General features: G+C 43.2%; 3 protein-coding genes and 3 non-coding genes across 8 annotated transcripts in view; 2 read left to right on the top strand and 4 right to left on the bottom strand.

Annotated features, from left to right (window-relative positions):
* The window catches only part of LOC122697376 (zinc finger and SCAN domain-containing protein 12-like), a 66,131-nt gene extending 58,388 nt beyond the window's left edge, over positions 1-7,743 (bottom strand). The window contains exon 1 of the mRNA XM_043908170.1: positions 7,664-7,743. The gene's annotated coding sequence lies outside the window, so the exon portion shown is untranslated. The remainder of the gene's footprint in view (positions 1-7,663) is intronic.
* Positions 915-987, top strand: TRNAM-CAU. Its single transcript has one exon. It is a non-coding gene; the product is annotated as a tRNA-Met (tRNA).
* TRNAT-CGU lies at positions 3,973-4,046 on the bottom strand. The gene has a single exon. It is a non-coding gene; the product is annotated as a tRNA-Thr (tRNA).
* TRNAA-AGC lies at positions 4,534-4,605 on the bottom strand. The gene has a single exon. It is a non-coding gene; the product is annotated as a tRNA-Ala (tRNA).
* Positions 7,744-7,869: 126 nt separating the features above from the next.
* The window catches only part of GPX5 (glutathione peroxidase 5), a 39,352-nt gene continuing 25,718 nt past the window's right edge, over positions 7,870-21,503 (top strand). For all 3 annotated transcript variants that reach the window (XM_043908264.1, XM_043908265.1, XM_043908261.1), the window contains exon 1: positions 7,870-8,042. The gene's annotated coding sequence lies outside the window, so the exon portion shown is untranslated. The remainder of the gene's footprint in view (positions 8,043-21,503) is intronic.
* On the bottom strand, positions 12,917-20,031 carry GPX6 (glutathione peroxidase 6). Its single transcript, XM_043908269.1, has 5 exons — positions 19,945-20,031; positions 17,196-17,349; positions 15,211-15,328; positions 13,937-14,036; positions 12,917-13,183 (listed from the first exon to the last, which is right to left on the bottom strand). The coding sequence occupies exons 1-5, from the start codon at positions 20,029-20,031 to the stop codon at positions 12,977-12,979; spliced, it is 666 nt and encodes a 221-aa protein (XP_043764204.1). The 3' UTR covers positions 12,917-12,976.

Genomic DNA, 21,503 nt, shown 5'->3' with positions numbered 1-21,503 from the left:
TTTACACTTCAGTCCTACAGTATCTATTTTGGGACATTTTTCACTTTGCCAGATTGAAATCCAGTGTATTGTTTCTCCATTTTCAATCATCTCACCCCATTTCTTCCACTTTATCTCGCCTCCGTTTACATTATTCTGGAATTCCAGCCAGAATTGAAAGCCCTTCAGATCAGGAACTTGGTCAGACATCAATTTTAAGGGGAATACTGGCAGACAAGGAAGATGAAGAGCTAATAAGGAGACTCCAGCTTCGCCCTCAGCAGAGCTAAGCATATTTCTGTGTCCCTCATTGTTTCAGTCTGGAAATCTTCCGGCCTGTGGACCCAGCTCAGGCCCCTCATATCTGCATGCCACTTTCTACACACGTCGTTGCAAAGTAGGGCACAGTGAAATCTAATGATGTCTGCCAGCAGTAAGTGGTATTTAAAGCATAGTGAGAGAAAAAAATTCACCGTGTTGCATATTTATTCAAGGATGAAATCCTGAAATAACTTTGATCATTGTGACATACTCAGAGCAACAGTAAATATGCCACAGCACATACTCGTATCTTGCACTCTGTTTGAAAACAAGAGCCAGCAAAGAACTCAGAGATCCTTATGGGGCTCAAGTAAGTGCCTGCTTTGGACCCTGCGAGACCGTGTTAGAATTTTCCTTCCACATTCCACCTAGAGGCTTCTCATTCTGGAGACTTCTGGGGTGATTGACAGATTAATTGGTTCAAGAACATCATTTTGATGCCTTGAATTCAGTTATGCCCTGCTGGTAGTACTCAACAATTCTCTCTACCTTTGAGTTGTTTAATGATAAGACTACATGAAAAAGGAGAAAACCTAGGAAATAGAAACTTCTCAGAAAGTTTGCATAAGCATGAAAGAGAATCGATAGTTCTACTGAAATTCTCTTGTCTCAGAGCCTTCTTAGCGCAGTAGGCAGCGCGTCAGTCTCATAATCTGAAGGTCCTGAGTTTGAACCTCAGAGAAGGCATAGTAGTTTTGTCACTCATACAGACTTTCATTTGAGAAAGAAGCAGGGTAACAAACAAAACTCCCTATCCCGGCAATCAAGTTGTGTATGAAATCTACGTCCCAGGATTAACTCCCTGCCAACATGATGCGATTATAAATGGGTCTGTAGTCCTTCAAGAAGTTTAGCGGATTTCTTTCTAATCAGGTTCCTTAGGCAGCAAAGCAGTTTTTCAATATGTTGCCTATAGCCATATATTTGGATTAACTGTCTCTTTGCTGCACTAGAAAATTAGCAAAAATTTATTACCTTAAAATAGCATAAATGTATTATTTTTCAACTGTGGAGGTCAGAAGTCTGAAACGCGTCTTGTGGGGTTAAAATCAAGGTGTAACAGAGCTGCCCTCTCTCTAGAGGTCTTGGGGAGAAATCACTCCTTGCTTTTTCCAGCTTCTAGAGGATGCTCCTATTCCTTGACTCATGTTCACATCACTCTGACCTCTGCTTCTGTTGTCTCATCTCCTTCTCTGACTCTGACCCAGCTACCACCCTCTTATAAGGACACTTTGATTACATAGAGCCATCCAAATATCCAGGATAATCTCCCTATCTCCAGATTCTTAATCACATTCCTTTTGCTTGGCAAGATAACATATTCCCCAGGTTTTAGAGATTAGGAAATGGGCAACCTAGGGTGGGAGGTGCGAGACATAATTACACCTACCATAGTCTACCTGCTGGTCCCCAAAGATTCACCCTTGTGCCACATGAGAAAAATATTCACTCCATTACAATCTCTCCCCAAATCTTAACTCACTTCACCATCAACATATCTAAATCTTGTCCTTTCAAAACTTCCAAATATCATCACCTAAATCACCCAGATTTGGAATGAGTGAGGCTCTGTGTATAATCAATTCTTATTTTATTTTATTGATTGCTTCTTTATGTGCTAGATATCCTTCTAAACTATTTTATGTGTATTTACTCCACAAGTCCTCCCATTAACTCTATTAGGTAGGCTTATTACTATTTCTATTTTACACATGAGGATAGTGATGCCCATTGAGAGAAAGCAATTTACCAAAGGTACTGTAGCTAATAAGTGGAACAGTTGAGATTTGAGTACAGGCGGTGGGAACTAGTTAAATAAAGCTCTAATCAAAATGAACAGAAGTGAGATCCAGGCATTGTTGGGGGGAGGAGCATCAGTTTTCTATTTAATATTGCTACTCAAGTTCTTAGAGTAATAATAGTAGCCACTTCATGGCTATTTGACCCCATGGACTGTAGCCTACCAGGCATCTCAGTCCATGGAATTTTACAGACAAGAGTACTGGAGTGGGTTGCCATTTCCTTTTCCAGGGGATCTTCCCAACCCAGGGATTGAACCCTGGTCTCCCACATTGCAGGCAGACACTTTACCGTCTGAGCCACCAGGGAAGCCACCACTTTCTCATCAAAAAGTTAAAAAATTATATTTTAACATGTCAGTGATTTTACTAAAGAACAAATGACACTCTGGTTAGTCCAGCTCTATCCTATGCTCTTGGAGAAGGCAATGGCACCCCACTCAAGTACTCTTGCCTGGAAAATCCCATGGATGGAGGAACCTGGTAGGCTGCAGTCCATCGGGTCGCTATGAGTCGGACATGACTGAGCGACTTCACTTTCACACATTGGAGAAGGAAATGGTAACCCACTCCAGTGTTCTTGCCGGGAGAATCCCAGGGACGGGGGAGCCTGGTGGGCTGCCGTCTATGGGGTCGCACAGAGTCGGACACGACTGAAGTGACAGCAGCAGCAGCAGCATCCTATGCGCTCCTCATACTCTTTCATTGCTTTATTTTTCTCTGCAGACTTCATCAATATCTTATATGCTTACTTATTTCATATATTACTTTCATTATTTTTCGTGTCACCCCCAGGAGAATGTAAGATCCACGACAGCAGTGCTTTTTGTTAGCTTTGTTTGCTACTGTATTTCCTGCCCTTAGAAATATTCCTGGGGTAGTTATCAGAGGCAGGGATGAGGGGTGGCAGGCAAAATGAGCGAACATGGTCAAAAGGTATAAACTTCCATTTGTGAGATAAATAAGTCCTGGGGATGTAATTCACAGGTTGGTGACTACACTTAACAATATTGAATTGTATATTTAAAAGCTGCTAAGACAGTAGATCTTAAAAGTTCCCATAACATGGGAAAAAAATGTAACTGAAAATAAAAGGAAAGAAAGACAGAAATATGCCTGGTACATAAAAAACCAGCAGCTTACATTGTTGAATTAATTGATGAATCAATAGGAGACAAAAAGACAAGGAAGCTCCATAAGTCTCTAGGGCTGAATCTACGTTTCTTTAGATATCTGGCAGAATTCTCCAGCTTGCTCTTTTCACAGTGATTTTGTCCTAGCTCTAGGGTGTTTGTATCTAAGACATTTTTCCTTCCAGTTGATCATCATTCCTGAAATATTCTAATGTTTTCCTTAAGAGAGATAGCATGGGAATATACTATTCTTCCTCATAATCTCTTCAAAATGTCAAGCAAACATCCTAATTTTCCTTTGTAGCTAGTAATAGATTCATTGTTCATTATCTTATTTAATGAAATCAATTATAGAGCTAGAGATTGTTAAGAGTCTAGACAGATTTATACATATCTTTCTGTCTAGTAACACTGTAGGTGATCAAAAACATTTTACCACAGTTTAATGCAAAACCTATTTGAAAAGTGATTGAGGTATAAAGTCACACGCAGTATTAGGTGGTTTGCATTTGAACTGTCATCTCCTAAGAATTTACTTCTTTTTATTTATTTATTTTTTACTTACTTCTTTTTAAAAGTAAGGAACCTGAGGCAGTTGCAATCAAACAATCTGCAACGTATCTGATAGAGTTCTAGTGCTGTAACTTTGGTGAGAATTTGTGGAGGATCAATAAGAAAACACAGTTAACTAGCCAACATAAAATTTTCAGAAGTTTGCCCTACCTTCGAGCAAAAAGGTAAGGCCCTACTGGGAGTCGAACCCAGGATCTCCTGTTTACGAGACAGGCGCTTTAACCAACTAAGCCATAGAGCCACCTGAGTGCCAATAGGGGAGTTAAATCTGCCTCATTTTACTTCACTCCAGTAGGGAGCAGGGATTGGGGGAGCTTAAGAAAAAAAAAAAGAACTACACTACCCTGTAGTTGGCTCTGAAATGAATTGATAAAGTAGCATGACATATATAAACATTGTCATGTGTAAAGTGGGAAGTTGCTATATAACACAAGGAGTCCAGCCTGGAGCTCTGTGATAACCTAGAAGGGCGGGGGATGGGAGGTGGGAAGGCTAGAGGGAAGGGAGGGAAGTTCCAGAAGGAGGGGATATGTATATAATTACGACTGATTCGCATGGTTGTACAGCAGAAACCAACAGAACATTGTAAAGCAACATTGTCCAATTACAAGAATATAAGTTTGAGCAAATCAGCAAGAGTTATGAGTGACAAGTTTCAACAGGTAGGAAAACTAAGAGCTACCTTAAGTAGCACTGAAGAATTGCTACACAAAAAGCTAAGTCTTAGCTGGAGGTGCCGGGGATTGAACCCGGGGCCTCGTGCATGCTAAGCACGCGCTCTACCACTGAGCTACACCCCCTACAATGCCACCTGCTTTGTGGAAAATACTTACTGGCAATAGCTATCTGCATTATTTTTTTCAAGAACCCTAGCCTAGTACAACCCAGTTCTGTTCTGGAGAATTTTGTCCGTGCATTTGCCCTCTTCACATGGAGCTCTTGGCTCAACAAGAGTATGAAGAGCTAGAAACCAGAGTAACATCTACTGACTTGCAGTGGTTTATTCTGTTCTACTCTAGGGATATAGTTGATTTAAAGAAGGTTCCTTACAACCTTAAAGAAGAAACTATTGCTTTGAAGATTACAAATTTAGAGCAAGGTAGTAACAAAGTAATTAGGGAGGAAATTTGTAAACTAGGAAAGGTCAGTTAAGATTTGGTTTACAAGTCACTGATAAATTAGAAATCTGAACAACTTATTCCTAGACAAGATCATTGAAGTATTGGGTGTGAGTAAGGAGGAAGCCAGCATAAAAAGATCCTCAACTTTTTCTCTGAGGATGGTAAAGAGTGGTTATGATGTCTGTAAAAGAACTTGGGAACTTCCTGAGCTCAAGTTTCACTTGAGAGACCAGTGCCCAAACAAACTAGTCAGACACTTGTTGAATAAAAGTTCTAAAATCTCATGTATTTTGGCTAGAGTAAGACTCCATACATTCATTGTGATTTCATTCATAGAAAAATCTAGGGCCATTTTGTGATCATCAATGTTGCCTAAAAGACTGGTAAGCTAGAAGATACAAGTAACTACAACATCTTAAAATAGGGCGATTATCTCTTGATTGTTGTCATGGCTCCACTGTTTGAATAGGCAGGAAACTCTGGGAGCAGTGACTGAACACCAGGAACTGATTACCAGATTCTCTGTCTTGTAGAATATGGTGAGAGAAAGCTGAGGGAACAAAAATGTAGCCAGTAGTTTCACTGGAATGATTTTTTCTTTCATTGAAATTACCTCAAAATCCCATGTTCTTCTCTATAGAGAACATACATTGCTTTACCCATCAAACTAGAGGAACTGGGGTGAGTGTTTCCACTTTTTTCTTATTTTATGCCATTTAATTGATTGGTTCCAAACTTGTCTCAAACCTAGGAACAAGTACTCTTGAACTGAATCAAGATGTCTTTTCCCAGTAATAGATGCTGCTAACAAAGTAATGCTCAAAATCCTTCAAGCTAGGCTTCCAGAACTGAGGAAGTTCTGGAACTTCTGAACCAAGAACTTCCAGATGTACAAACTGGATTTAGAAAAGGCAGAGGAACCAGAGATCAAATTGCCAACATCCATTGGACATAGAAAAAGTAAGGGAATTTCAAACAAAACATCTACTTGTGTTTTATTGACTACACTAAAACCTTTATGTGGATCATGACAAACTGGAAAATTCTTCAAGAGATGGGGATATCAGACCACCTTACTTGCCTCCTGAGACACCTGTATGCAGGATAAGAGGCAACAGTTAGAACTGGACATGGAACAATGGACTGGTTCAAAATTGGGAAAGGAGTACATTAAGACTGTATATCCTCACCATGTTTAAACTTATATGCTGAGTATTTATCATGCAAAATGCCAGGCTGGATGACTCACAAGCTGGAATCAAGAAATATCAACAAAAGCTATGGAAAAAACATAACTTTGTCTATAGGGACCTTTGTTGGCAAGGTGATATCTCTGCTTTTTAGCAGGTTTTGTATAGGTTTGTCATAGCTTTTCTTCCAAGGAGCAAGTGTCTTTTAATCTCATGGCTTCAGTCGCCATCCACAGTGATTGTAGAGCCCAAGAAAATAAAATCCTCAGATATACAGATGATACCACTCATGGCAGAAAGCAAAGAGGAACTAAAAGCCTCTTGACGGGAGTGAAAGGAGAGTGAAATAGCTGTGTTAAAACTCAACATTAAAAAAACTAAGATTATAGCATGCAGTCCCATCACTTCATGGCAAATAGATGGGGAAAAAGTGACAGATTTTATTTTCTTGAGCTCCAATATCACTGTGGATGGTGACTGCAGCCACAAAATTAAAGGACGCTTGCTCCATGGAAGAAAAGCTATGACAAACCTACAGGGTATATTAAAAAGCAGAGAAATCACTTTGTTAACAAAGGTCTGTTTGGTCAAAGCTATGGTTTTTCCAGTAATCACGTACAGCTGTGAGAGTTGGACCATAAATAAGGTTGAGGGATGAAGAATTTATACTTAGGAATTGTGGTGCTGGAGAAGACTCTCAAGAGTCCCTTGGACAGCAAGGAGATCAAACTAGTCAATCCTAAAGGAAGTCAACCTTGAATATTCATTGGAAGGACTGATGATGAAGCTGAAGCTCCAATACTTTGGCCACCTGATGAGCCAACTCATCGGAAAAGACCCTGATGCTGGAGAAGGGCAAGAGGAGAAGCAGGTGACAGAGGATGAGATGGTTGGATGGCTGCATGGACTCAATGGACATGAGTTTCAAGCAAACTCTGGGAGACAGTGAAGGACAGGGAAGCCTAGAGAGCTGCAGTCCATGGGGTCACAAAGAGTCCGGTACTACTTAGTCACTGAACAACAACTATCCGGTTGTTGGCAGAGTGGTAAAGAATCCGCCTGGCAATGCACCAGAAGGGGATTCCATCCCTGAGTGGGGAAGATTACCTGGAGAAAGAAATGGCAACCCAGTCCAGTATTCTTGCCTGGGAAGTCTCATGGACAGAGGAGTCTGGTGGGCTACAGTCCATGGTTCGAAAAAGAGTCAGACAGGACCTGGCGTCTAAACAACAACAATCCAGTTGGTAATCTGTTGCCTTCCGAAACTATGCTGTACTATGCCAACTCCAGGGAGATGCTTCACTTTCTGAGAACGCGCTGAGGGCAGAAAAATAGGGCAGCAACGGTAATAGGCAGGTGGAGCGTTAGACAAGGATATTTCTGTTATCCCAGGGAAAAGAGTCACAGACAGTCGCGGCTAGGAAATAAGTGATAAAGACTATTACAGTATGTATTTTTTAAAATATATGTAATCTTAAAAAAAAGAAACTTCGAATATTTGCAGGAAATAACGGGCCATATGTGATAAAGTAACTCATTTGAGGTACCTGAAGGGCCAGACTGGTAGGAGGAGGAACCTGCGTCTTTCGAGTGGAGCCGAGGGGCTGGACCCAAGGGCCATTGCTTCCTTCAGCTACAGGTGTCAGCCCGTGCAGTTTCTCTTCAAATCCCGCGCTGTCATTCTCAAGAGCAGGGTCAAAATCTGTCGTGACATCTTTCCACCCGGAGCCTTTTGAGACGGGTGTGGAGGTGGGAGTGGGGATAGGGGTCGGCAGGAACCTCGGCAGCTTCCGCCTCAGGAAATTTGGTGAGCGCTTGAAAAAGTCCAACCCGGAAAAAGACTGTTCACTTCAGTTCCCCCCGACTTCTTGTCCTCCTCTGTTCCTCTCGGAGTCAGGTGGTCCGGAAAATCAGCTCGTAGAAAAGGTAACGCCTTCCCCCCTCTAACCCAGTCCCTGCACCCCGCGGTGAGCCCCTCCCGCTCCCTGGTGCCCTCCACCCTCGGTCGCACACCCTCCCACTCCTGGGGGGCACGAGCAGAAAGCCGGACGAGGGGGGCGCTGCGCACAGGTTCGTGGCTGCGCGTCCCCAGCAGGCCCGTGTGGGTGGGGGAAGGGCCCTGGGAGCCGGGGTGGGTCTGGGGGCCCCAAGGACAGGCGGGAGCTGAGACGACTCATGACGTGGGCAGAGAGGCCCGGGACTGGGGAGGAGAGACCCGAGGAGCGGTCCAGACTGCGTCCTTAGGGTGGGAACCCGCAGGACCCGGGTGGCTACGAAGAGGCGCATCACGGATCCCAGCCCTGAACTTTGGGAATTAAGGCCATGAACGTATTCAGCGAAAAAGTGCGTCTGTCGCACAGGTGTTTCTTTCCATATCTTTTACAACAGGTTCTTTAAAAGGTCGCGCCTCGAATTCCAGGTGGTTAGACATGAGGGGGCTGGGAGTGGGGAGGGGAGCTTGTCTGTTTTCCGGTTGCGGACAAGAAATGTAACTTCTTTTCGCGGACCCCTAAACTCCGCCGGCAAACCTGAGACTCTTCTCAGGGTCGTCACAGTTCCAATGCCAAGTCTCATTATCCTCAGCTGCCATCTTCTTCAGAGAATTTCCTTTAACCAAGGGGAGCCGTCTCACACTGGTTATGCCTCTGGGGTCGGAGGGTGAGCCCACAGCTAATGATTGATGAACGTGTTACAAAAGTCCATCCCTCTTCCTTCACGGTGGAAATAATTATAGTGCAATTTATCTGAAGCTAAACTTCATCAGAAGTTGCATCCTTACTTCTCTCTTTCCCCTACCCTATCTTTCTTCACTGATTCCCTTTTCTTAAACTACTCTCTTAATAAATTATGTGTACCTGAATCCTAGTCTCAGGGTCTGTCTACTGGGACCTGAAGCCAAGTCAAGAAGTATTCATGAGATCACAGAGCAAGATTCAATGTGCTGTGGAAGAGACTTCGGCTACTCTTTATCAGGTTTGGGGAATCCAGCTTCCAGAACTACTGTGGGGTCTTTCAAAGCCTAAGAATCACACAGTCCACAGGGAAAATACCACATCTCTGCAGCATCTCTCAGGGGGGAGACTGTATTGGGGTCTTACTTCCAGGGATGGGCTGCTTAACAAACTGGGAAAGGACAGTTTGAGAAGGTCTGAGTCCTGGTTCTCTGGGACTTTAGAACACTGTCCCCCAGGGACTCTCCTCAAAGGTTTTGTGATTAGCAGAGCCTTATTCTTTCTAGATGCCTGCTGGGTGGTGTGTTCGGGTAGTAGATTCATGTGACAACACTGGTTTTGGAGCCAATTAGCTCAGGTCTTTCCATGATAGATTGTACGAACCTCTGGTTCAAAAAAAAATTCACAGCAGTAGTAGTGCCAGTCATGAGAGTGATAATCACCATGATAGTCACAGTCAAGTTTTAACTGCTGTAACAGACTAGAGTTCCTGAGACCCTTCTGGGCAGTCTGCCCCTCCCAGAAGTTTCTGCCTGTGGCTTTCTCCAGGGCTAAGATCTGTTACATGGATTGGTGAGGAAGGGAGAAGTGGAAAGTTGTATCTCTTGATCTTCTCTTTTTATAAAGACTACCATCATCGTCATCAGAAGCAACATTCTGATCAGGACTGCTGCTTCCACACCCATCTCTCACCTGCCCTCATCTCCCAGTGCAAGGGAATTTTTTTTTTCATTTCTCTGGTCTTGGCTATCCCCAGAACAACTCTCTTTTTTCTCTTCAGGGCCAGCCACTGGAGGGCATAAGGGGTATGACACCTGGACTTTCCAGAGCAGTGGCAGGATTGAGACCTCCTAGATACTCAAGTGGAGAAGGAAATGGCAGCCCTCTCCAGTATTCTTGCCTGGAGAATCCCATGGACGGAGGAGCCTGGTAGGCTACAGTCCATGGGGTCGCTAAGAGTCAGACACAACTGAGTGACTTCACTTTCACTTTTCACTTTCATGCATTGGAGAAGGAAATGGCAACCCACTCCAGTATTCTTGTCTGGAGAATCCCAGGGACGGAGGAGCCTGTGGGCTGCCATCTATGGGGTCACACAAAGTCGGACATGACTGAAGCGAACACTCGAGTATAACAGACTCAGGTTGAAACCACAGTTCTCCGCCTTCATCATTTTAGGTTCTTCACTGTTGAACATGGGATGTTGCTCCCCTGGGGCATCCACTTTTGTCCAACTAGTTTCCTGGTTTGGGCTGGACCAGTATCTTGAGAGGATTTTATACATTGTATCATCCCATCATCCTCCACCCACTTCCTGCACCTTGAGTATTCTGATCTGAAAATAGTGACAGATTTGGAACCCTTCTGAGGACAATTCAGGTCCTTGGGGGTTCTCAAGAACTGCAGAGATTTAAAGATAACAAATAAATGAAGCACACATTTTTCAACACCACTGGTAGCTGGTTCTGCAATCCTGTCACTGCCCTAATTACCCTATTGCCTAGTAAAAGATGTATGGTGTCTCAAATCCTGTGGGTTATGACCAAGGACAGGCTTCCCAGGTGGCTCAGTGGTAAAGAATCCCCCTGAAAATGCAGGAGATGCAAGAGATGTGGGTTTGATCTCTGGATCAGAAAGTTACCATGGAGTAAGAAATGGCAACCCACTGTGGTATGTATTCTTGCCTGGAAAATTCCATGGACAGAGGAGACTGGTGGGCTACAGTCCATGGGGTCACAGATTCACACATGTTCAAGGACATTCAGTTTTTTAAAAATATATAATTTTATTTATTTTTGGCTCTGCTGGGTCTTTGTTGCTTCAAGGGCTTTTCTCTAGTTGTGGCAAGCAGGGGCTACTCTCTAGTTGTGGGACCTGGGCTTCTTATTGCTGTGGCTTCTCTGGTTGGGGAACATGGGCTCTAGGGTGCCCAGGCTTTGGTAGTTGTGGGCTCCTGGGCTTTACAGCACAGGCTTAATAGTTGTGGCGCATTGGCTTAGTTGCTCTGTGGCATGTGAGGGGCATGTGAGATCCTCCTTGATCAGGGATCAAACCTGTGTCTCCTGCATTGGCAGGTGGATTCTTTATACCATTGAACCACTAGGGAAGCCTCAGCTTTTTTTTTTTTTTTTTTCGGCTGTACTGGGTCTTAACTGCAGCACACAGGATCTTCAATCTTTGTGGGAATGTGTAGGCCCTTCAGTTGCAGCATGTGGGATCTGGTTCCCTGACCAAGGATTGAACTCGGGGCCCCTGTCTTGGGAGCATGGAGTCTTAGCCACTGGACCACAGGGAAGTCCCCCCACCCCCCACCCCCAGCTTTTTTTTTTTAATCCATTTTTTTTTCTTACTAGATTTTGAGTTCAAGAAGACAAAACATCCAAATATTTTGAAAATATTTTCCATTTCTCATGTGTGTCTATCATCTATGAATATTTAGTCTTAAGAATCACTTTCCTGGTCATTTCTGGCTTAGTCTGTCAATTTTCATGTTGCTGTATAAAGATTAAGTCAGGGATCACATCTATTTAGGTACAAACCAGGATTATATTTGACATTATTCACTGATACTTAGATTTCGTGTACTTTTTTAAGGACAAAAAGACCCTTTTAAAGTGCAAGTAGCTGTGTTAATGGTAATTTGTGAAAAGGGAAAGAAAAAACCACCTATTTTATTCTTCATACGATCTTTTCTGTTTCTGATATTCTGAAATTTGTCTTCATATGAAGATTGAAGTTTAATTATAAAACAGGATGGGCTAGATAGGGCTTCCTGTATATTCTAGACTCCTCTGATTAGAAGTGGGTTTTGGTATGCTTTTCTTCTACTTGTATGTGTTTTTAGATTTTTAATAGCGAGCAGAAATTAATTTTGTAAACAAAAATGTATGCCTATTTGTTGAGAGAGAGAGAAGATTCAAGAAGGGACTCCCCAGGGGATCTGAATGAGGCAGTAGGGGGCTGACTCCGAAAGTTTCGTGTTTGTGTCACAGCAGCTGTGTGCAGCCAGTCCCACCCGGTGTTTTCGGATGAGCCAACGAAAGGTCTAGAGCACTTATGAGAAAAACAAAATACTTAAGAGCTAGGTGAGCTAGGTGCTTACGGAAGCAGCAATGAAGTGAGAGGAAGAAGTGGCATGACTCCACACATAATATAGGACTGGAAAAACACCACGGGAAACCAGCTGCTGCAGAATTCTTTTTAATTTGAGACAGCGATAAGGATGAGTTTAAAGGGTGAGGATAGAAACCCATCATTCCGAATGAAGGAACATCCCTGCCCAGGTGCCATGACCTGAATGCACTAAGGGACAGGCACCAAGGAAGGTTCTGGTTGGGTCCTGCCCACAGGGGCTTTGGGACCCACCATCATGGAGATGCCCCTTCGCTCATGTGAGATGAAGTTCCTGCTCTCACTCTGCCTTCAGAGATCCTACAAGAGAACTCGGGGTATCAGGGGACTAAACGAAAACTAACTAGGGAAAGGAAGAATTTAACAACACATGCCTGTCTTGGAGGAGAGAAGAGGCTATTAAGGAGATCCTGAGAGTCTTGCTGCCAGTTTCCGCTTTTCTTAAACCTTTAGCATTGGGAAAGGATGGATGTCAGGACTTCTGGGGATTGTGTTTTTAGGAACATGGGTAGTCCCTATCTATAATATGATTTTCCTTTGGAATGGAGTGGAAAAATTTTGATATTTTGAGATTAGAGAGTTGGGAGACAGGTTTTCTTTTCCTTAATTGTTTCTCTCTCTCTCTCTCTGCCTCTGTCTCTCACACACACACACATTTGGGCTCTACAGGATAGTTTGGTCATATGGAGGCTGGGTGGGAAAGGACCTGAAGCAAAGATGGGATCCTTAAACATGTTCTTCAGATGGGAGGCAACTTCTGACAGTGTCTGGACCTTCCTATTCACTTTTGAACTGCTTCAGGTACTCCAGCATGTCTGATTTAACTGTGCTGACTGAAGCCCGGTGGTACCAACGCATGACAGGGACTCCATCAGGCCCCACTAGAAACTTCTCAAAGTTCCAGCGAATGTCATGGACCTTCATGGGCTCCCAGAAGAGCTGACTTGATGAGCCCAAAAGATCAGAGGTTGGAGGGCAGGAGTTCTGGAGCAGAGAGAGAGAAATCAACAATGTTTTTTCTGTTTCTGTGTGGTCTCATCTTATCCCCACCCCTAGAGTGTCTACTCACCAGTATGTATCTCAGTATATTAACTAATTGACATGCTCCTAATGAACCATAGACATTTCAGTACATCATTACCAGTACAATCAACAACCAAGAGTTAGTATGATAGCAAATAGAAAAGTTTATTCCTTTCTCTGTTTCTCCCTCAATCCCATGATTATATCACAGTGCTTCAAAGAAAGACTATCTTCTGTTTTGTTTGTTTTTTTTTTGTAAGTCATAACACTTCTAAAGCTTCAGTTTCTTTAGCTTAAAAAAAGGGGGTCTTTTTGTTCTGTTCTGTTCTGTTTTCTATGGTTCTGATACTCTATGACACTCTTTATTACCTATTTCTGTGTCTCCCTGATTAGATATGAATTCTTTCAAGGAAGAAATTATGCCCTATTAACATTTGTTAACTCATTGTATAGCACAGTTCTTGCACATAACAAAAGATTTGATAAATGTTGAATAAATGAATCATTACCATTCAGTAAGGAATGTTAGTCTATACTAGAGCAATCATATTTATATATTTCCATTACTTGAAGCTAAAGCTTCACAACAAATATTGCCACTATCCATGAACTTATCTGAGAATTTCTTTCCAAGGAGTCCAAACTCAATCCTAGACTTGAGCCCCATGCTTTCAGGGCATTGTTACCTACCTGACCAGGTTTATGTTCACTTACCTTCAGGAAGGTAAAGACCTTCTGTTCTTTTTCTCCATTCACATCCCCTTTCTCAAAGAGCTGAAAATTGGGAACAAAGCCACCACCTGGACGTACATATCTGCAATGAACCAGAACAATCCTGAGACCATTCAAATTAAGAAAAGAGTGGATAATAATGGCCACCACAATGTGGCCACAAAGTGAAATTAGAGATAAAGAGAGGTTGTAGACAGGGAAGATGAGGAAAGAGCGGTCTTTGGGAATCAGGACTTCATGCATATGCCTTAAGGAGTCAAAAGAGAATTCCAAGAAAATTGGAAGCAGGATATTCCTCAGCCATAAAAAAGAATGAAATAATGCCATTTACAGCAACATGGATGGATCTAGATATTATCACAGTAAATTAAGTGAATTAAGTCAAACAGAGAGAAACAAATATGTTATCACTTATATATTGAATCTTTAAAAATGGTACAAATAAACTTATTTACAAAACAAATAGAGTCACAGATATGGAAAAGAATCTTATGGTTGTGTGTGCTCAGTCCTATCAGACTAATTGCGGCCCCATGGATTCTAGCCCATCAGGCTCCTTTGTCCATGTAATTTTCCAGGCAAGTATACTGGATCAGGTTGCCATTCCCTTCTCTAGGGGATCTTCCTGACCCAGGGATCAAACCCAGGTCTCCTGCATTGCAGACAGATTCTTTACCATCTGAGTCACCCGGGAAGCCCAATGTTATGGTTACCAAGGATAAACTGGGAGATTGGGATTGAGATATACACACTACTATATATAAAATAGAAAAGTAATAAGGACCTGCTGTATAGCCCAGGGAACTCTATTCAGTACTCTATAATGACCTATATGGGGAAAAGATCTAAAAGAGTGGATATATGTGCATGTAGAACTGATTCACTTTGCTATACATCTGAAATTAACACAATATTGTAAATCAACTATACTCCAATAAAAATATTTAAAAAGAAAATTGGAAAGCAATATTTTAAGGTTAAAATTCTTGATTCATTTCTATTTCCTAGGTTTTCTCCTTTTTCATGTGCTTCTTTTTCATTAGATTTCCTGTAGTCTTATCATTAAACAACTCAAAGGTAGAGAGAATTGTTGAGCACTACCAGCAGGGCATAACTGAATTCAAGGCATCAAAATTATGTTCTTGAACCAATTAATCTGTCAATCACCCCAGAAGTCTCCAGAATGAGAAGCCTCTAGGTGGAATGTGGAAGGAAAATTCTAACACGGTCTCGCAGGGTCCAAAGCAGGCACTTACTTAAGCCCCATAAGGATCTCTGAGTTCTTTGCTGGCTCTTGTTTTCCAAATTGGTTGCAGGGAAAGCCCAATACAACTACACCAAAAGGCTTCAGCTCCTCCTGTAGTGCATTCAGTTCTGTAAGCAGAGGGTGAACAGCATGGGTAGCTCTATCTTGAGCAGTAAAAGCAGTATCTATCACATGAATAAGCTGAGGACTATGAAGGGAAAGATTCAAGATCACAAAGTTTGAGGAAACAGAGCAAAAGGCTAGAACACAGACTTCCAAAAACACATCCAAACAGTTCCCATTTTTCTTGTGCAGAAGTTCCCATAAGTGGCTCCACTTTGTCATCCAATAGGAGCCCTTCTTTAAAAGCACAGGTTGCTTAGATTGGTGTGTGTGTGTGTGTGTGTGTGTGTGTGTGTTGGGGGTGGGTCCTGTTTGATTCTGAAGAGAAGTCAGATTTAAGTGCCTTTGCCTTCCTGAGTTGATTGATCAAAAAATGTTTTAAGGAATGGCAAACAATATGGACATTCTATCCCCATCCTCCCACTCTGCCCCATGGTGACATAATGTTACACTCCAGTCACCCTCCCAGGAGCACTCTTTGCTACTCTAAGCTGGAAGCTATAGAGGGGATCAGAGAAATGCCAAGTCTAGCTCCAGAGCATTCTTTTTGTCAGTTCCAGTGACATAAATGCTGCCATTTCCCTGAAAGACTCATTGGGATTCTAAGGCTACAAACTCCAAACTGCTCTTTCCCACTGCCAGGAAGCTTCCCAGTGTCTGTCTGGACTTGTGCCAATATTTCCAACTTCAGCCATTTTCAGTTCAGATTTACTGACTTCATGACCAGCATCAGCCAGTCCTAATCAGACTCAGCTCTATCTGCTGGCATCTCCTCTTAGCCCTCACTTCAATTAAAGAGTGCATAGATGGTAACTACATTTCCTCTTCTCTGCCATTTGGAAGTGCCTGCAGAACCCAAGGGTATTTTTCCAGAGGCTCAAAGGTCAATCTTCTCTCCTGTTACCAGAAGTTACCAGTGAGAAAGATAAAATTAGCCCCTGAAAGCTAGATTCTGGCCTGGGAGTTATAGCTAGAGCTTGTTGTTCTCCTCTTGAACATAAACAGTTTCACAGAAGATCAGTATCATACAAGTGACCTTTAACCAGACAAAACATGAACATTATTCAAACCACAAAAATGACCAAGTATCACCGTATTCTTACCAATCTAAGTGATTGCTGTTTTTTTTTTTTTTGTGATTGCTGTTTGTTTATCCTTGCTTTATTCCTCCTACTCTGTAGATATGATTTATTAAGATAACAATCACTTCACTGTGCCTGTTTCCTCATTTCCTGACAGCATCCAATCCAGAACCAAGTTTCAATCCCTTGAACCCTTCCCCTCACGTATCACAAGCTCAGATCCTCAAATAAGTCCTTTCTATTAATAACATCTTCTTACTGAGAAGCCCCATGGTTCCCTACAGTATATGTTTTCCCTCAGAACGTTGAGCAACAAATTCAAATACAGATACATTCCTGGTGGTCTTTGCTAAATCTCTGGGAGAATCTTAGTTCTCAAATCCCAATATAATTCTCCTGACATTTCTAAGGAGCAGAGCAGTGGCAGGATGTAGGGGATAGAGTCACATGATCACCTCCCTTCCCCCAGACCCTTGTTTCCTCCCAATAACAAATTAGCAAAACCTTCTGGAGTTAGGACTTCCCTAACTCCAGACGGTAGAGTGTCTGCCTACAGTGCAGGGGACCCGGGTTTAGTCCCTGGGTCGGGAAGATATCCTAGAGAAGGAAATGGCAACCCACTCAGTATTCTTGCCTGGAAAATCCCATGGACAGAGGAGCCTGGTAGGCTACAGTCCATGGGATCACAAAGAGTCAGACACGACTGAGCGACTTCACTCTCACTTTCTGGAATTAGACTATGGCCATATGACAAAGCTAGCTCCAAGAGAGTTGAAACATGAGTTCTTACCTGGATACTGAGCTGTCAAGCCTCAATAGGTGGCCACATTGACAAACAGGACATGCTTGCCCGCATACTGCTTGAACTGGATATACTCCTCACCATTGAGGGTGAGGGCTCCATACTCATAGATGGTGCCTGTCACCCCCTTATAGCAATCCACCTGAAATATAACAAAAATAACCATAGCAATGCGATGATAAAGCAAATGATAATCTCTAACATCTGTGGACTTTTTGAAACTCTTAAGAACTGAAGAGAATATTCCAAGTAATATTTTTAGTTACGGCTAATGTGGTGTTCATTGGAAGGACTGATGCTGAAGTGGAAACTCCAATACTTTGGCCACCTCATGTGAAGAGTTGACTCATTGGAAAAGACCCTGATGCTGGGAGTGATTGGGGGCAGGAGGAGAAAGGGACGACAGAGGATGAAATGGCTGGATGGCATCACCAACTCAATGGACATGAGTTTGGGTAAACTCCGGGAGTTGGTGATGGACAGGGAGGCCCCAGGCCTCATGCTGCGATTCATGGGGTCGCAGAGTCAGACATGACTGAGCAATTGAACTGACTGAATGCCACAACTGGGACTTTCCAGGTGGTTCAGTGGTAAAGAATCTGCCTGCCAGCAGGAGACTCAGGTTCGATCCCAAGATCAGCAAGATCCCCTGGAGAAGAAAATGGCAACCCACTCCAATATTCTTGCCTTGGAAGTCCCATGGACAGAGGAGCCTGGTGGGCTATAGTCCATGAGGTCACAGAGTCAGACACAACCTAGCGACTAAACAACAACAATGCCACAGCTAGAATTTATACCTTCTAATTTAAAATCTTTTTTGCAATGGTGGGACAAGCACTTTATAATCATCTTTCCATTCCTTGAATCGTAATACAATTTACTGTCATCCTCCGATTGACAATTCACAGTTTACCTGCACTCTCTTCCATATCCTAACACCCCATTCCAGTCATCCTATCTCTTCGCAAATATTTTTAACAGATTTTGGCAGAGTTTCTCATAACAGAAATATGTTTTGCATAAATTTCTCACCCATATGTTCTCACATTGTAGTTTCCTTCCCCCAGAGCCCAGCAAATAACTTGTTCCTCCTCTAGATCCCAGAGGCATTTTCCAAAGCTTTGCCAGTAGGGGCTTATTGGTACTTACAAAATTCATCCTCAATGCCCTTTCTTATCTCTGTGTAAAATAGGAAGCAAAGGGAACAGAATTCCTACCTACAAACATGGCAAGGGAAAAAAGCCGACAGGATCTGGAACAAAATGCTAAAATGCCTCAACAGCTTCCGGCTGTCTTTATCATGTATGGATGCCACCTTGTGAACTGGGATGTAGAATCCCAAGAATACTGCAGCTTGGAAGAGCCTGATCTTTCCCTCTTGGCTTTCAGTTCTGCTCCAATTTGCTTAGGTCTGTTTGAAGAGATCAGGATGCCCTAAAAACACAGCCGTTTACTCACAAGATAATATTCTACAGCAGAAATTCCACACCCAATCAGGCAGCAGCTGCTGACACAGATGTGGATGGCCCTCAATGGATGCTTTTTTTTTTTTTTTAATTTCAGAGAAGGGAAATGATCTTATTACAGTTACCAGTCGTGATATTACATTTATAATTTTACACTTCACATGAACCCAATAATAGAGCACTTGAAGTGTGGTTTGAGGACCTGCACAAGTATCATCTGAGAACAAATTAGAAAAGCAAATTTGCGGCTCTACTAAAACCTACTGGATCAGAAGCTTTGGAGGTGTGACCCAGTAATCTGTGCTTTAACAAACTTTCTAGGTGATACTTATGTGAGCTGAAATCTGGGGATCACTATACTACAAGGTAGGTTTTCTCCAACTTTTAGAGAGGAAAGAAAGGGGTCAATAAAAGATATCTAACTGGCTTAATGTCACAGTGAAGCTGTGTTTTTGAATGAATATGCCCGATTTTAAACTTAAAACTTGTTGCCTCCAGTCATTTACTTCAGTCGCCACTTTGCATCCTAAGACACATATACACATCTTTAACAGGGTGCTACTGACAGCAAATGTGGACATTCTCCTGGGGTAGGGGGGAAGCATTGGGTGATTTGGAGCAGTACAAAGACTTAAAAGCAAAGATCTTACTCTGATCTGAGCTCTTGCCACATCACTTCCCCTGAAATTAAAACCAGCAAGCAACTCTCCTTGCCTTTTGCCTTTTATTACTCCCTGAAAGTGAAAAAATAAAATAAAAAAAGCCACTCTTTCCCAACTCTGGAACTCCTTAGGGCACATTTCAGCACCAGCTTCTTTTTCCACCTGCCCAAGGGTTTCAGCTTCTCCAAGAGCTGCCAGTTCAGCCTCCTTCTCCATTCAGTTACTACTTCACATCCCTGTTTCCCGGACCTGCAAGATTGCCCAGTGTTCCAGACCAGGGTGGAGAGGATGGGTTCTGGGCTACCCAGCGGCCACCAGGGGCAAGTGGCAAAGCAGAACACAGGGAGAGGAGCCTTCGTCCTTCACCCACTTTTCCATTTTCTGCCCAGTGACCCTTCAGGCTAAGGGAAGATGATCCACGTAAAGACAGGCAGTTTAGGAGAGCCTCTGCCTCAGAGAACAGCAGTGGCAATGGCAGGTGTCAGCTAGGAAAGGCTGGGGAGATGAATCTCGTCCTTCCTAGGAGAGAAGAAGGGAGAACTGGCTTCCTTGGCAGCCTAGTTCACCATCAGTGCTGGAATCCACCTGGGTTCCCTGTGGGACACTTACCTTCATCTGTTGCTGCTTCGGAGTCAGCTGAGCTAAGCTGACCAGGAACAGTGGGAAAAAACAGGAGGCCCAGAGCTGCAGGATCATGGCTCGAACTAGGATTTCCAGGCAAGTCTCAGATCCCCAGGGATCTCAACCCCTTTTGAGCTCCTGGCAGGGACCAGTTTGAAGATTCATCCTCCAATCACAGAGAAGCATTAACACACGGGCAAACCTCCCTCCACCCTGCGATCCCTCCCCCTTCCTCTTCTTCCCTCTCCCCAACATTCACCTCCCCCCTCACTCTTCCACCCCAGACCACAAGCCCTGAAGGCTCAGCTGTACCCAGTACCTCCCCTTGACGGGCCACCCACTGGTGGTTCTGGCACCCGTATCCTGGCAGGTGAAGGTGGAGGCATCCCCCTTTGGAACTTGAAATACTGCCTCTACTTTCTCCAAGTGCTTGGCAGTTCCCAGGTGCCAGCTCTGCACCCAGGAAGTAAAGTCACCACCACTGAATCAGAATCTGCTTTTTAAAATCAATATTCTCATGTAATTTATATGCAAACTAAAGTTTGAAAAGCATTGTCCCACGTGACTATTAATCTTTTGTCCTGTCCCCTCAAACTTTCATCACTTAATCCACAGCACACTGTATTTTCTAACTATGAAGTCCAGCTGTGGGGGCCTGAGTGTCTCAGACACTCTTGAACTTGGCCCCTGGAGAAGGGCTTGTAAATGCAGGAGTAACACAAATGATGGGTACACATTCACAGGGCAAGGTATCTGGGAGAAAGCTCTAAAATATGAGTTAAGGAACTTCCCTGGAGAAGGAAATGGCAACCCACTCCAGTATTCTTGGTGGGAAAATTCCACTGACAGTGGAGTCTGGCAGGCTACAGTCCATGGGGTCGCAAAGAGTCAGACAAGACTAAGCATGTAAGCAGGAGAATCCTTCTTGGTTGCCTTGGGCCTGACTAAGCTTCATTCGCTGTCAATAATCATCTCTACCCCCACTTACTCCATAAAACTATTTCTAGTAAGATCCTAATAAGGTAACAATCTGAAATTTGTTGGAAAGCATTAATATTTGAATTGGTGAAGAGTCAGAGTTATTTCTCCCACCCATCCTCACTCCCATCTTCTCCCCTCCAGGTTTTCTCTGACAGCTCAGCTTTACTGAACTCTCCTGTTTATGGAAGTGATACCTTCTTCCTCTTCAGTTCTAAGCCCTTTTACACCCAGTCCCTTCCATCTGCCCTGCCTCTTCCAGGTTCACACAAAAGGCTTTCTCTGCTCCTGAAACTGAAGTCTGGATGGGGTTGAATTCTCATGAACTCTGTTGGAAGATAAGCTTTCTGTTGTCTCAAATTTCTTCTCAAAGACCTTGTAATCTGTGGCCTGCTCGCTGATATCCGATCCAGCCAAGCAGGTCCTCAGGCATTTGGAGCAGCCATGCGAAAGTGTCCTCCTCTTGACACAGGCCTATACACATTCATGAGCTCCTTGGCCTCTCACCTTCTCATTTTTAAAAATGGCTAAACCTTAGACTATGATATATACCAATGATAAGGGTATTG

The sequence above is a fragment of the Cervus elaphus genome, chromosome 7 (assembly GCF_910594005.1).
Source record: "Cervus elaphus chromosome 7, mCerEla1.1, whole genome shotgun sequence".
NCBI lineage: Eukaryota > Metazoa > Chordata > Mammalia > Artiodactyla > Cervidae > Cervus > Cervus elaphus.
Note: the sequence above shows the minus strand (reverse complement) of the source record. Positions and strands in the feature narration are given on the sequence as shown.